We start from the raw sequence: 16,072 nt of genomic DNA, 5'->3' as shown, positions 1-16,072 counted from the left end.
TCACTTCTATCTGGAGCATGATTGGGTGGTTCCTGCCAACCAATCATATTGCTGCATTGTTCTAGGACCAATCAGACTGCTGCCTTTTGGATCCTATTGTTCTAGGACCAATCAGACTGCTGCAGTTTGGATCCTATTCAACTCAGTACATAACACCCCTCCCCTCTAAGTTCCAGTCCTGCCCGGGAGGTCGCATTCATAGTCCTTGAGGTACGCCGGTGGCCTACGTGTGCGTTGCGGCCTGGGGTGTTCCCTGGTCCGGGGTTCAGGTTCTGGCTCATGTTCCAAGGATGCTGGCTGTGATGGGCCTGTTTGGTCTGGTGCAACCGGCTCGCTCAGTCGTGGTTCTGGTTCCGGTGTCCTTTCGGCCTCGCGGGTCCTCTCTGTATTTACTGATTCTGCCTCTCCTGCTGGCCCCTCCTGCTCTATGGGCCTCACTGCCCCTCTGTTCCCTTGGGACTCCTCTGACCTTTCCTGGTTTTCTCCCGGGAATCGTCGCCGTATCTGGTCGCAGTGGCGGCGCCAGCATTGCCCCCCATCCGTTAGCACCTCGTACGACACGGGACCAGTGACCCTGGTGACTGTGGCGGGTACCCATGCTGGGCCTGCCCCAAAATTCTTTGCGTACACTGGGTCCTGGGCCTCGAAGGTCCGGGGGTTCCTGCCTTCCCCCACCACTACCTCATCCTGAGCTCTATCGGGGTGAAGGCGGTCCAATCTGATTGCAAGGCGCCGACCCATTAGTAGTTCAGCGGGGCTCCGGCCAGTCGTTGAGCTGGGGGTGCTGTGTTGTGCTAGGAGGAATGTGGCAAGGCGGTACTCCCAATCCCCTTGCGTCATGCGGCGAAGGGTGTCCTTGGTGGTCCGCACCATGCGTTCTGCTTGGCCATTGGTGGCAGGGTGGAATGGCGCCGAACGGATGTGGCGGATGGCGTTCTGCGCTGTGAAGGTTTGGAATTCTCCTGACGTAAATGCAGTCCCGTTGTCTGAGACGAGAGTGTCAGGGAGCCCGTGGGTTGCAAACAGCCTGCGTAGTACCCGGATGGCTGCGGACGTAGAAGTGGACGGTACCAGTGCGACTTCCAGCCATTTGGTGTAGGAGTCCACCACTATGAAGAATGTTTTCCCCTGAAAGGGGCCAGCGAAGTCCACATGCAGGCGTGACCATGGTGCTCGGGCGGACTCCCAGGACTGGACTGGGGCCCTTGGGGGATCTGGGCGGGATTCTTGGCAGGCCTGGCAGTGTTTGACCCAGGCCTCTATCTCTCCGTCAATCCCCGGCCACCACACATAACTCCTGGCAAGGGCCTTCATTCTTACTATCCCTGGGTGTGTCTCGTGTAGGGCTGTGAGGACCCTTTTGCGGAGGGGCTGGGGAACAACGACCCTGCTTCCCCATAACAGGCACCCCTTGTGGGCCGACAGTTCATGTTTGCGGGTTGTGTAGCCGGCAAATTCTGGCCCGGGGCTGCTGCTGGGCCATCCCCTCCACACCCAGTCCAGGACCCGGGAGATGACCCTATCTTTCTTGGAATGGTGTGCAACTTCTTGTGCCTGAATGGGGCGGTCGGGAAGCAGCTCCAGGCTCATAACCTCTTGTGCAGGTGCTGGGTCAGGGCCTGTTTCCGGTAGTGGTAGCCTGCTGAGGGCGTCCGCATGGCCCATCGCCTTCCCAGGGCGGTGAATCAGTGCATACTGGTAGCTGGCAAGGAAAATTGACCACCTGAGGACACGAGGAGACAGCACTTGGGGGGTCTGCTTTTCGGAGGCAAACAAGCCAAGCAAGGGCTTGTGGTCAGTCACCACGGTGAAGGGCCGCCCGTACAAGAAATCATGGAATTTTTTTACTCCCTTCACGATTGCCAGACCCTCCTTGTCGATTTGCGAGTAGTTCCGCTCGGTTGCGTTGAGTGTCTGGGAAAAGTACAGCGGGATCCCATCCTCGTCGCCAGTGAAATATACTCAGAGTCGCAAAGTGATTTCATGCTCTTTATTCAGCTCATAGTGGTGAGGAGGAATGAATGAATGTCCCCTCAAGGTATCTGCTTTATATACATTATTTACACAATGGGCTGCACATGATTGGCTAATTCCGGAATTCTACTGTAAGCCAATCAGGTTGTGGATTCACTTCTATCTGGAGCATGATTGGGTGGTTCCTGCCAACCAATCATATTGCTGCATTGTTCTAGGACCAATCAGACTGCTGCCTTTTGGATCCTATTGTTCTAGGACCAATCAGACTGCTGCAGTTTGGATCCTATTCAACTCAGTACATAACAGTTTGGATTTGATATTCCGCTTTATCACTCCCCTAAGGAGTCTCAAAGCGGCTAACATTCTCCTTTCCCTTCCTCCCCCACAACAAACACTCTGTGAGGTGAGTGGGGCTGAGAGACTTCAAAGAAGTGTGACTGGCCCAAGGTCACCCAGCAGCTGCAGGTGGAGGGGCGGGGAAGCGAACCCAGTTCACCAGATTACGAGCCCACCGCTCTTAACCACTACACCACACTGGCTCTCTTTGGAATGTTTCGGTTCCCGGACGTCGAAAACCCGGCACATTTCAAAACTATTGTGAGGCAAAGTAAGAGTTCATCAGTTCCTGAGGTGAAATTTTGGGGTGGGGAATGTCTGACCTCTGAGCACATCTTGCCCCCTCCCCAAGTCTTCCCCCATTTGGTCCATGAGGCCATTCTCACATGCAGGTAAGGGGTGAGGCTTGACTGATAGGAAATGGCTTTCCAAAGCTGCTTTGCACAGCCCTCAAAGCACGGGACAAGTTGTCAGGATCCTCTGAAGAAATGCAGAAACCAGGGACCCATTGCTAAGCAGGATGGCTGCCCCTTCATATCAACACAGAACATCCCGTTCAGTTGGGCTGAGCCATGGCACTCCTGGCAGAGAGCTCTTTGGTGAGCCAAAACTCAGTACAGTGGTACCTCAGGTTAAGTACTTAATTCATTCCGGAGGTCTGTTCTTAACCTGAAACTGTTCTTAACCTGAAGCACCACTTTAGCTAATGGGGCCTTCTGCTGCCGCCACGCTGCTGGAGCACGATTTCTGTTCTCATCCTGAAGCAAAGTTCTTAACCTGAAGCACTATTTCTGGGTTAGCGGAGTCTGTAACCTGAAGCGTATGTAACCTGAAGCGTATGTAACCTGAGGTACCACTGTACTAAGTAGAATTGCCCATCCCTTCAGGAGAGGGGGCGATCCTTCTGAGCACTAAAAAAGGAGGGAGAAGTTTCTTTCCTTCCCTGTGAAGCCCAAGCTTGCTGAGTTCTTAAAGAGAGAGGTGGGGGTTCCCAAGGGCTTCCCCTCTTCCTGTTAAGCCTGATCTCACTGCAGTCCTAAATAAACGGGGGAGACTCTCCAAGACCATAACTGTCAACTTTTCCCTTTTCTTGCTAGGAATCCTATTCGGAATAAGGGAATTTCCCTTAAAAAAAGGGAAAAGTTGACAGCTATGTCCAAGACTGAAGTGATATTAGGCTTTATAGTCCTCTTTCCCTCCTCACTTTTAGGCCTGTTGTCTCTTTGTTGGTAGTGAAAGGGATTTTGACAAGGGCAGCCCTGTCAAAAGAGCAAACCAGTGATATTTTAGGGAGCCGGCTAGCAGGCGGGGCCCATGACTTACATCATAGGAGCCTACACAACACAAAACACTGTTGCTGTATGTAGGTTTTATTTTATTTGTTTTTTATCTTATATTTTGGAAATGTACATCGAGTTTTTTTCCCCTTTAAATTTTTTTTTGGGGGGGGCAAGAGAGTGGGGCCCTAAGCTATAGCTTGTTTAAGGTAAAGGTAAAGGGATCCCTGACCATTAGGTCCTGTCGCAGACAACTCTGGGGTTGCGGCGCTCATCTTGCTCTATAGGCCGAGGGAGCCGGTGTACAGCTTCCAGGTCATGTGGCCAGCATGACTAAGCCGCTTCTGGCGAACCAGAGCAGTGCACGGAAACGCCGTTTACCTTCCCGCCGGAGCGGTACCTATTTATCCACTTGCACTTTGACGTGCTTTCAAACTGCTAGGTTGGCAGGAGCAGGGACCGAGCAACGGGAGCTCACCCCGTCGTGGGGATTCGAACCACCAACCTTCTGATCAGCAAGTCCTAGGCTCTGTGGTTTAACCCACAGCGCCACCCGTGCCACCCACATTTAGTTTATACCTAAATCCAGCACTGCTCCCGCCCCATATAACACTAGATTCAAGGAAGACAGAAGATAGTACTTTTTCATGGAGCACATTGTTAAACTATGGAACATGTTCCCACAAGAGACAGCGAAGGCCTCGAAACTTTGATGGCTTTAAAAGAGCATTAGACAGGTCCTTGGAGGAGAGGGCTATCGATGGTTACTAGCAGCTGGAGGCAGAAATGCTTCTGATTACCAGTTGCTGGAAACCACAGGAGGGGAGAGGAACTGAGCAATGGGGACACCTTCTGTATCTGCGCTTCCCCACGCAGGGAACTTTGACGCACTCCAGCGCTGCTTTGCTAAAACATGTTATGCTCTCCCTTTTGTTTTGACTTCATGGATGCTCTTCCAGCTCTTCTTATCCGAATGCCAAGGTCTCCAAGCAAGAGTTTGATAAACCCAGATCAAGCCACGCTCTTCCCTCACCCCTCCAGCTGGGCATTTCATTCCTGGCTCAAAGCAGGAGAGCCTCGCGAGAATTAGTCTCTACAGCAGCAGAACTTTTTCTCCAAAGCAGAAGAAAATAATCTCCTGGACGTCTCCGCTGAGCACCTGTGCCAAAAAAAAGGTAACCAAAGTATCTTAATTTGATTGCGTTTCTTAGAAAGAGGTTTATAGGAACTGTCTCATGAGTAACTGGTGAAGTCTTGCAGGCTGGAATTCTAGGAGAATTTGCAGGCAAGATCTCATTCCATGAACTTTGCAGGTCCGAGTAACAATTTAGCACACTCCTCCATTTCATGAGGTCAGTGTGAGGCTGCAAGTGGAAATGTTGTGGGCTAGTAACTTGTGGGCTTATTTGCTAAGTTACAGTAAATTGCTAAGTTTGCTAAGTTACAGTGGCTTTAAACACAATATGCAAGAATTCTCCCAGTTGCTCAATTGAGCTGTGAGGTGCTTTTATACCCCCCGAGGTCTCTCCAAAAGAAAAGACGTGTGTGGTTGCGTTGCTCTTTTATAAGAAAAAGAAACATTTTTTTTTTTAAAGAAAGAATATTTTGTTAATTATTGTCCCAAGTACGATGTGGGAATTTTGTTCTTGTGCCCTCCTTGCACTGGAACTCAGCCCTGTGCCAAGCACAAAGAAGCTTTTCCATTATGTCCATTTTGGACTTCCCACAGATAGAAAAACCCGGTATTTAAAGGGTGGAGGTCCAGGACAACACTGGGATGGGGAGGATATCGTGTGGATGCCACTTTAGGCTGCAATCAGGGAAAGCAGAGAAAGCTATTTTAGGCTGCAAGACTAACCCCACTTGCCTGGGAGTAAGCAAAACTGAATTCAATGGGACTTATTTCTAAATAGACATAGTTAGGATTGCATCCTTAGAAGGCAGTCTCAAGCTACATAGGGGGGGCTGTTCTCCATAGTAAAACTGTTGCGATTCCATTTAGTGGAGCCGGATTTAGAGTGGTGCCAGTAGTTCCCCTGCATATGTATATATATGGACGCAGGTGGCGCTGTGGTCTAAACCACTGAGCCTCTTGGGCTTGCCGACTGGAAGGTTGGCGGTTTGAATCACCACAATGGAGTGAGCTCCCGTTGCTCTGTCCCAGCTCCTGCCAGCCTAGCAGTTCAAAAGCACACCAGTGCAAGAAGATAAACAGGTACCGCTGCGGTGGGGAGGTAAACGGCATTTCTGTGCGCTCTGGCTTCCATCACAGTGTTCCGTTGCACCAGAAGTGGTTTAGTCCTGCTGGCCACATGACCTGGAAACCTGTCTTTGGACAAACGCCAGCTCCCTCTGCCTGAAATTGACATGAGCACCGCAACCCCAGAGTCGCCTTTGACTGGACTTAACCGTCCAGGGTTCCTTTCCCTTTCCCTTTACAGTGGTACCTCGGGTTACATACGCTTCAGGTTTGCTTCAGGATGAGAACAGAATTCGTGCTCCGGCGGCACGGCAGCAGCAGGAGGCCCCATTAGCTAAAGTGGTGCTTCAGGTTAAGAACAGTTTCAGGTTAACAACAGACCGCCAGAACGAATTAAGTACTTAACCTGAGGTACCACTGTATATATAAGTTGGTTGCTGATGGTTTAGTCACTGAATCACTTAGTAATTCTTTGAAGGAGACAAGATGCCAAACCACAATTCCCATGATTCACCAAGAAAGGATGGGGAACCTGAGGACCCCCAGGAGTTGCTGGCCTGCATCTCCCATCATCCAACACCATTGGCTCCATTAAAAGGTAAAGGTAAAGGGACCCCTGGCCATTAGGTCCAGTCGTGGCCGACTCTGGGGTTGCGGTGCTCATATCGCTTTATTGGCCGAGGGAGCCGGCGTACAGCTTCTGGGTCATGTGGCCAGCATGACTAAGCCGCTTATGGCGAACCAGAGCAGCGCACGGAAACACCGTTTACCTTCCTGCCGGAGCGGTACCTATTTATCTACTAGCACTTGGACGTGCTTTTGAACTGCTAGGTTGGCAGGAGCAGGGACCGAACAACGGGAGCTCACCCCATCGCAGGGATTTGAACCGCCAACCTTTTGATCGGCAAGTCCTAGGCTCTGTGGTTTAACCCACAGCGCCACCCATGTCCCTCGTATTGGCTCCATTAGCTGGGGCTGAATGGGGGTTGTGGATCTGGCTGCCTCTGAGAAGCCACAGGTTCTGTTGTTACATTTAAGGGCAGCTATGAAAGTCAGGCTGACATAAGGGCAACAGATTGGGGATGGGTTCTCTGGGGCGGTGCAGAGCTGTTTCCCACCAGTCCCAGCCAGCATGGCCGGTGATCAGGGACGATGGGAGTTGCAATATATGCTTTAATGCACATCTCGTCTCATCCCAACACAAACATTTTGTAGGCTTTCAAGATGGGAGGAGCACAAGCATCAATGCTGCCTCGGGAAGAAGATCTGTATGGTAAAGAGAAGTTCTTTCTTATACTTATGTACGGCTATTGATCTGGATCCTCTGTGTCAGCTGCCGGGAACCTTTGGCCCTCCAGATGTTGTTGGATGACAACACCTGTTAGTCCCAGCAAGCATGGCCAGGGATTATGGGAGTTGTAGTTCCCCAGCATCTGGCAGGCCAAAGATCCCCTACACCTGCTGTGCATATTAAAAGTACTTCTCTTAGTACTTAGCAGTGCTGCGTATCTTGTTGTTGTTGTTGTTGTTGTTGTTGTTGTTGTTGTTGTTTAGTCGTGACCGACTCTTCATGACCCCATGGACCAGAGCACGCCAGGCACTCCTGTCTTTCACTGCCTCCTGCAGTTTGGTCAAACTCATGTTGGTAGTTTCGAGAACACTGTCCAACCATCTCGTCCTCTGTCGTCTCCTTCTCCTTGTGCCCTCCATCTTTCCCAACATCAGGGTCTTTTCCAGGGAGTCTTCTCTCCTCATGAGGTGGCCAAAGTATTGGAGCCTCAGCTTCACGATCTGTCCTTCCAGTGAGCACTCAGGGCTGAGTTCCTTCAGAATGGAGAGGTTTGATCTTCTTTCAGTCCAGGGGACTCTCAAGAGTCTCCTCCAGCACCATAATTCAAAAGCGCCAATTCTTTGGCAATCAGCCTCCTTGATGGTCCAGCTCTCACTTCCATACATCACTACTGGGCTGCGTATCTTAGGAAATCATTTTATGAGCCCGTCACTCAAGCACCCGGTGGCGTAGCTAGCTGTTCAGGCGCCCAAGCCACCACGTCACTCCCAGGAGAGATGTGTGGCTCGGGCGCACTGCAGGCCCGGCGGGAAGTGCTGCTCCCTGCGGTGTGGCGCCCAGTGCCCCCCCCCAGCTACACCTCTGCACCCACCTCTTGAGATATCCCGGGAACAAGGCTTGAATGGTAAAAATTAAGTGCGCTCAGTGTTATTTTTCTAGACAAAGAGGTGCCAGAACTCACCACGAACGCTTCGCTTGTTCTTTTACAATGGCACCTACCCTGAGAGGTGGCGGAACTCAGTTACAGTGAGTTCTGGCTGGGGGAATAGCTGCACTATATTTTTTCCCTCTAAGGCTGGAGCTACTGTTAGGCCAAGTGAGGTGGCTCAGATGCTCCAGGGGGGCAGGCGGCAGTGAAGTGTCAGAGAACAGATCGTTGCATCCTATGCAGTCTGCCCTTCACCCTCAAAGTAAGCCTGTTCTACTCAGGCGTGCTGGAGAAAATCTGTCCCATCACCTGTGTTTGGGTTTCTGTAAGTGGAACGGGGCTTCAGAATGTGGCATGTGGGTGGGTGGGTACATTTTCTCCCTCACCTCAAGCAGCCCTGTTTGTGTTATTGTTATGCTACTATTGTAGTTCCTGAAATGAGCTTGCAGTTGACCGTTCTGTTGAATGCATATTGCAGATGGATGCAGTGAAATTTGAAGCCGGGGGTCAAGGGATGCCAGGCATTCTGACCAAAGCCAGATGTTTGGTGCGAAGAGGGCTTCTCTAAGGAGGTACCAGCTGTTCCAGTGGGAAGTGCAAACCATGCCATACAGCTTGTGTACTGTACTCAAAATGGTCTTGCAAGATCAGATCAAAATTCTACCTTTTAAATAGAGCAACGTTGGTCACAGCTGAAGCGCCTCTACTCCCTGCTGCTGTATTTCACTTGGGGAGAAACAGAAAAGGCTCCCTATCTCTATTCCCTGTTGGTTCCCTGTATTCCAACCCTTTAAATCACATTATAGGTCATCCTTTGCTCCCCCTCCCTTTCCCCACTGTTTCTAGAATGACTTTTCCATTTTTGTTCCTAGATTATCCATGGGATAAATCCAATGAGAAATCAATACAAATAGACTTGGCAAAGTTTAAGGAACTGGATGCCTATGCACAGAAGGTATGCTGTCTCTTATTGCGATATAGGCAGCGAGGAATTTGCTAGGGTGCTGAGGTTTTTATGTACTTTTGGAATTTGAGAGTGTCCTCTCCTGATAGGAGGCAATTACTTCTGTTCAGATGGAAGGTCCGAACTGGGAACATCATGAGTCACAAGACCCTGCTCCTGTTTTTCAGAAAACTAACACAGTGGAGCACCTATTCACATGGGCTGCACACACCATGCATTTAAAGAACACCAACTCCCCAAAAGAACTATGGGAGCTGTAGTTTTCCCCTCACAGAGCTACAAATCCTAGAACCCTTAACAAACTACAGGATTCTCTTTCTCTGTGTGTGTGTGTGTGAATTAAATGCATGTATATACATCCATAGGGACGTGGGTGGCGCTGTGGGTTAAACCACAGAGCCTAAGGCTTGCTGATCAGAAGGTCAGCGGTTCGAATCCCCGCGACAGGGTGAGCTCCCATTGCTCGGTCCCAGCTCCTGCCCACCTAGCAGTTCGAAAGCACGTCAAGTGCAAGTAGATAAATAGGTACCGCTCCGGCGGGAAGGTAAACGGCGTTTCCGTGCGCTGCTCTGGTTCGCCAGAAGCTGCTTAGTCATGCTGGCCACATGACCCAGAAGCTGTACGCCAGCTCCCTCGGCCAATAAAGCAAGATGAGCGCCGCAACCCCAGAGTCGGCCACGACTGGACCTAATGGTCCAGTACCCCCTCCTCCATATTAACTGCTTCCATTTACCTTCTGTGAAACAGGTGGATTTCAGGAATAGTGTGAAAAGCCAGGTGAGAGTCTTGCTCAAAAAAGCCCACAGTGACCTGGAGAAAGTGCGAGCCATTTGGATTTGGATCTGCTATCATATAGGTAGGTGGGACTGCCAACTTCCTGCGTACTTGAGTCCCCTTGCCTTTGACAACTTCCGGTATTAAAAGACCAGCCTTTGTCACTGCCCTGCGCCCATGAATCCAGCTCTGTAGCAGAGTTCTTTAGCAGACACCCAGTCCAGTGATTGCCGGCCAAGGAAGATGGACACATAGGGTCATATCAAACCAAGTTATATTCAGAGTAGACCGGCTGAAATCAATGGATGTAAGTAACTCATGGACATTAAATTCAGTGGGTCTACTCTGAGCATGGCTTATTTGCAGGTGACTTGGGCCTTTTCACCATTTCATAGCCAGTCATGTCAGTTCCATTTGCACAAAGGATTCTGGATTGTAACCTGTGTGGATCAGTGATTTGGTGTTTGGCTCTCGCAGAGCTTGTTTGGGATTTCTCTTCAGCCATGAAACTCAGAAGGGATCAGGAGGTGCTCACTGATAACAGAAATCACTGGGTTAAAGCTGGCTGAAAGTCCAGAGGTAGCATTATTATCAATTTATGATGGGGTGGAAGGTTCGCAGGCTATGAAGGACTTGCTCACAAATTTATTGACAGCTGAACGAATTATGATAGCTAGGAAGTGGAAGGGGCAAGCAGAATATAAAATGAGAAAATGGTATAAAGAGGTGTGGGATAAAGCTATTAATGATAAATTAACATGTGCCATTAAGGTAAGACGGGGAATATGCAGGAGAAATGATTTTGAGGAGACATGGAGGGTGTTTGTAGAATTTGTACTGTTAAAACGGAAAGGGGTCAAACCATCGCAAGAGGTGTTGAAATTTTGGGAGGTTGGATAGATACAATGGAATGGTCTCGGTGGTGGGATGCACATTTTTATTCTTATTTATTTATTCTTATTATTTTGTCAAAATAAAATAAAGGTCACAGCACGGGGTAGGGGGAGAGGAGGCGCTCGTTCAGGCCCCTGTCTCCAGACTCCTAACCCTTGCACCAGTGTGCATTTTTATTTGGCAACAAGACCCTGGATCTACACAAAGCACCTCTCTGGCAGATTTACGAGTTCTTCCAGACTTTCTCTTTTGAGGTGTGATTCAATCACATACAGGCAAATTCATGTTGTGCAATTAAAAGTTCATTTGGAGCTCTTGCAAGACAAGCCACCCCCCCCCCCCCATCAGATTTTGGCAAAAAGGAAAGAGATTGAGAAACACGCCGGAAAGTGTTGCCACCCCACAAGCAAATCAGAATGGGTGCTCATTGTCTTTATTTCTACAGAATATGATGTGGAAGGCTGCTATAACCTGGACAAGCTGTGTTTTAAGCCAGCTGATATCCTTCACTCAGGAAAGGCTATTTGCGGTGGATATGCTCGACTCTTTCAAGCAATGTGCAGGTAACATCTACAGTGGTACCTCGGGTTACATACGCTTCAGGTTACACACTCCGCTAGCCCATAAATAGTGCTTCAGGTTAAGAACTTAGCTTCAGGATAAGAACAGAAATTGGGCTCTGGCAGCACGGCGGCCGCAGGAGGCCCCATTAGCTAAAGTGGTGTTTCAGGTTAAGAACAGTTTCAGGTTAAGAACGGACCTCCGGAACGAATTAAGTACTTAACCCGAGGTACCACTGTATTGGCTCCAGCCATTGTGGCAAGTGGTTGTTACTTGGCTGTAGTGATAGGGGATCTGGAGAGCCACAGGTTCTCCACCCCTTACCCTAGGCAGCTATCTCCACACTTTGGCGTGATCAACTCGCACGTGACAGCAGTCGGAAATAAGTAAATCAATAGATTCTAAGCAGGAAATGGCGGGAGAGAACTGGAGAGTCCTCATTGCTCACGAGGAGAACCTCCCCAGAACCCAAAGAGGACTTTAGTGGGAGCGGAGGAAGCCCCAAAGAGAATGGAGGCACAGTGGGGCTTTGTTTAGGCTGCTCAGCCTCCCCACGTAGTAGCTGACACACATCACAGCATGGCAGCTGCTGCTGCTTTTCCACAGGTCCTCCAGCCAGCTCCAGAGCTTCAACTCTAGTTGAAAAGAATGTTGTGTGGAGACAGAGCAGGAAAAAATGAGCGTTTTTTAGTGTGTGCTCCCTACTTACACAGGGACGCGGGTGGCGCTGTGGTCTAAACCACTGAGCCTCTTGGGCTTGCCGATCAGAAGGTTGGCGGCTCGAATCCCCGTGATGGGGTGAGCTCCCGTTGCTCAGTCCCAGCTCCTGCCAACCTAGCAGTTTGAAAGCACGTCAAAGTGCAAGTAGATAAATAGGTACCACTCCGGCGGGAAGGTAAATGGTGTTTCCGTGCACTGCTCTGGTTTTGGTGTTCCGTTGCACCAGAAGTGGCTTAGTCATGCTGGCCACATGACCGGAAAAACCGTCTGTGGACAACTGCCAGCTCCCTTGGCCTGTAAAGTGAGATGAGCACCGCAACCCCAGAGTCGTTTGCCACTGGACTTAACTTTTAGGGGTCTTTTACCTTTACCTTTACCCTACTTACACAATTTTTGCTTATGTGCATGGGGTTCCGGAACATGACCCACAACATAAGTGGGAGAATGCCTGCCCTGTGAATGGTCCTGAAGCAAACTTGCATATATAGGGTTGCATTGACTTGAGTAGATCCACTGGAATCAGTAGACTTAAAAACTACTTGAATTTAATGGGTCTCTTCCCTGTGTGACTTAGTTCCTCATCCACACTTACCTTTGCTCTGTGCTTTATAGGCACAGATCCTTGCTTTCCAGGTCCGTGTCCAAATCTTGTTGTTATTGTTTCATCCCAGGAAACCTTGTGTTTTCCTGCCAAATTGGAGCAAATGACAATCTGTGGAGAACCTGATTGCTGTTTTCTCTGATCCAGCAAAATGAAGGAAAGCCACTCCAGCCTATCAAGGCAGTGAAAGCAACCACTTGTCCTCTTGATAGCAACGGTGTTCCTGAATACCTTCCTTCCCCTCTCAGTATTGCAGGGATACAGTGCGAGTACGTGAGAGGCAGCTGCAGCGAAACGGGGAAGAGCAACCATGCCTGGAATGCTGTCCGCATTGGTGGAAGGTGGCATCTCCTAGACTGCACCTGGGGAAGTGGCACTGTGGATCCTGCTTTTAGCAAGTTCACTTTCAGGTACGTTGTTAGGCAGTAGAAAGACCAGGCAGAGTGTGGGACACACTGAGGGTATAGCAGAAGAAGAGGAGTTTGGATTTGATATCCCACTTTATCACTACCCTAAGGAGTCTCAAAGCAGCTAACATTCTCCTTTCCCTTCCTCCCCCACAACAAACACTCTGTGAGGTGAGTGAGGCTGAGAGACTTCAGAAAAGTGTGACTAGCCCAAGGTCACCCAGCAGCTGCATGTGGAGGAGCGGGGAAGCGAACCCGGTTCACCAGATTACGAGTCCGCCGCTCTTAACCACTACACCACACTGGCTCTCACAGTTAACTTCATTTGTTTTTAGGTGGTTTTGTTTTGCTTCCACCACTTGTCAGAGTTTGCGATTTGATGGCCGTGGGGCTGATTAATGTAAGCAAGTGCATTAAGAATGAGGCAGCTAGACTGGTGACTGCGAGCAGCCACCAAGACCATATATCACCGGTCCTGAAAGACCTACATTGGCTCCCAGTACATTTCCAAGCACAATTCAAAGTGTTGGTGCTGACCTCTAAAGCCCTAAACGGCCTCGGCCCAGTATACCTGAAGGAGTGTCTCCACCCCCATCCTTCAGCCTGAGGTCCAGCTCTGAGGGCCTTCTGGCAGTTCCCTCACTGTGAGAAGTAAGGTTACAGGGAACCAGGCACAGGGCCTTCTCGGTAGTGGCGCCCGTCCTGTAGAACGCCCTCCCATCAGATGTCAAGGAAATACAACAACTATCTGACTTTTAGAAGACCTCTGAAGGCAGCCCTATTTAGGGAAGTTTTTAATGTTTGAAGTTTTATTCTGTTTTTAATGTTCTGTTGGAAACTGTGCAGAGTGGCTGTGGAGGCCGGGCCAGATGGGCGGAGAATAAGTAATATTATTATTATTATTATTATTATTATTATTATTATTATTATTATTATTAAGCCATGGGCATGGAGTGTCCTGATGGCAGGGATAGACACCATCTATCTATCCTCTTTGAACAGTTCTGGAGTGTTATGCTTATTCTGGGCTACATGTGTAAAATCTGGGGATTCTGGAGGCTGGATTGTTGCAACACAGCACCTTCCTCAACCAGGTGCCCTCCAGCTGCTCTGGACCACCACTCTGTTTGCCTGTCTGGCCCTGGTGCTGATTTAGGCGTTATTATGAAATACTGCACTATTGCACCTTCTCCTTTTGCAGTTACGATGAGTTTTACTTCCTCACCCACCCGGCTCTGTTTATTGAGAAGCACTTCCCTGATGACCCCAAGTGGCAGCTTCTGAAACAGACAGTGACACTGGAGGAATTTGAAGATCACCAGGATCCTGACTTAAATACAGAAGGAGAGACCGTCGCAGTCATAAGAATACCAACCACTGAAAATGGGTAAAGTCAATTAGAAGCATCTGTCTTGTTCCCTTCGATTATCACAGTTACATTCACAATCAGCCTCATGTATTTAAAAGGGGAAATTCCGCATAGCACTTATGCAGAATGCGGTAGCTAGACTGGTGACTGGCAGCGGCCGCCAAGACCACATAACTCCGGTCTTGAAAGACCTACGTTGGCTCCCAGTACGTTTCCGAGCACAATTCAAAGTGTTGGTGCTGACCTTTAAAGCCCTAAATGCCTTCTTGTGGTTCCCTCACTGCGAGAAGCGAGGTTACAGGGAACCAGGCAGAGGGCCTTCTCAGTAGTAGCACCTGCCCTGTGGAATGTCCTCCCATCAGATGTCAAGGAAATAAACAACTATCTGACATTTAGAAGACATCTGAAGGCAGCCCTGTATAGGGAAGTTTTTTAATGACGGATGTTTTAATGTATTTTTAATCTCCTGTTGGAAGCCACCCAGAGTGGTTGAGGAGACCTGGCTGGATGTGCAGGGTATAAGTAATAAATTATTATTATTATTATTATTATTATTATTATTATTATTATTATTATTATTATTTTCCATCATCCCTGACTATCATGTGGTTGATGGGACATAAGAAATCAGCAACATCTGGAGGAAATCAGATTGGCAAAGGCTGGTTTAGCACACCACCCCAGACTCTCAACGGTGGTTAATGTTATGAAGTTATAGAGTTATTATAGAGTTGGAAGGGACCACAAGTTTCATTTAGCCTAACCCCCAGCAATCCAGGATTATTATTTTTGCCCCGTGTGAGGCTCAAACCCATGACCCTGAGATTAAGAGTTTAAACAAGCTAGCTGGATGAGCCATGGTTTAAAGATGGCTTATCAAACCAAGCAACCATGGTTAACAGTAAGCATATTTCATCAGATTTGGGTGAGGCAACAAGCTGTGGTTAAGCCTAACCAGGATGTAGTTTCCAAACTCTTCACCGCTTGTGTAGAGGGAGGAGGTGGGGAATGTGTGAGCCCAAGGCTTGCATTGGCTCATTCCCAGCATGCTAAACCATGGTTTCACTTGACATCTGAACTGGGTCTGTAAGTATTCCATGCTCAGCCTTAGAAACCTTGGTTTGCCCCTATTGCTGATTTAGATAAATACAGTGGTACCTCGGGTTAAGTTCGGTACTTAATTCGTTCCGGAGGTTCATTCTTAACCTGAAACTGTTCTTAACCTGAAGCACCACTTCAGCTAATGGGGCCTCCTGCTGCTGCCATGCCGCCGGAGCACGATTTCTGTTCTCATCCTGAAGCAAAGTTCTTAACCTGAGGTACTATTTCTGGGTTAGCGGAGTCTGTAACCTGAAACGTCTGTAACCTGAGGTACCACTGTACTAAATACTATTGACCTTTCTTTTTCAGGTACTATGTGGTTTACTTCCTCAACCATCCTGTTCTGATTATTAGAATTTCCCAGAGGATCCCAAATGGCAGCTTCTGAAGCAGACATCTGCACCTCCAGCAGCTTGAATGTAATCCGCCTGCCGTGTTATTTGATATCCTTCAAAGATAGTCACTTGTCTTTGACATCACTGCTAAACTGACCACGGTTTTGATGCATAGGGTTTTTAGCTTGACACAAAGTTCTAAAAAATGAATATATATATATAACACATATGACATGATACTTGTTTCAATGAGCTCTGAAATATATGCTAAAATTGATTGCAGTGTCTATTTACAAATTTACAGTACAACAAAGAAATCGGGGAATTGTTCCAGGAT

General features: G+C 48.8%; 1 protein-coding gene across 1 annotated transcript in view; it reads left to right on the top strand.

The window, feature by feature from the left end:
* The window catches only part of LOC310758130 (lim and transglutaminase domain protein ltd-1-like), a 43,548-nt gene extending 27,476 nt beyond the window's left edge, over nucleotides 1-16,072 (top strand). The window contains exons 11-12 of the mRNA XM_083604065.1: nucleotides 14,132-14,317; nucleotides 15,710-16,072. Of these exons, the coding sequence (XP_083460191.1) occupies nucleotides 14,132-14,317; nucleotides 15,710-15,788 (265 nt within the window). The 3' untranslated portion in view covers nucleotides 15,789-16,072. The remainder of the gene's footprint in view (nucleotides 1-14,131; nucleotides 14,318-15,709) is intronic.

This window comes from Podarcis filfolensis, assembly GCF_964270895.1.
Source record: "Podarcis filfolensis genome assembly, chromosome: 2".
Lineage (NCBI taxonomy): Eukaryota > Metazoa > Chordata > Lepidosauria > Squamata > Lacertidae > Podarcis > Podarcis filfolensis.
This window is presented reverse-complemented; position numbering and strand designations above follow the sequence as displayed.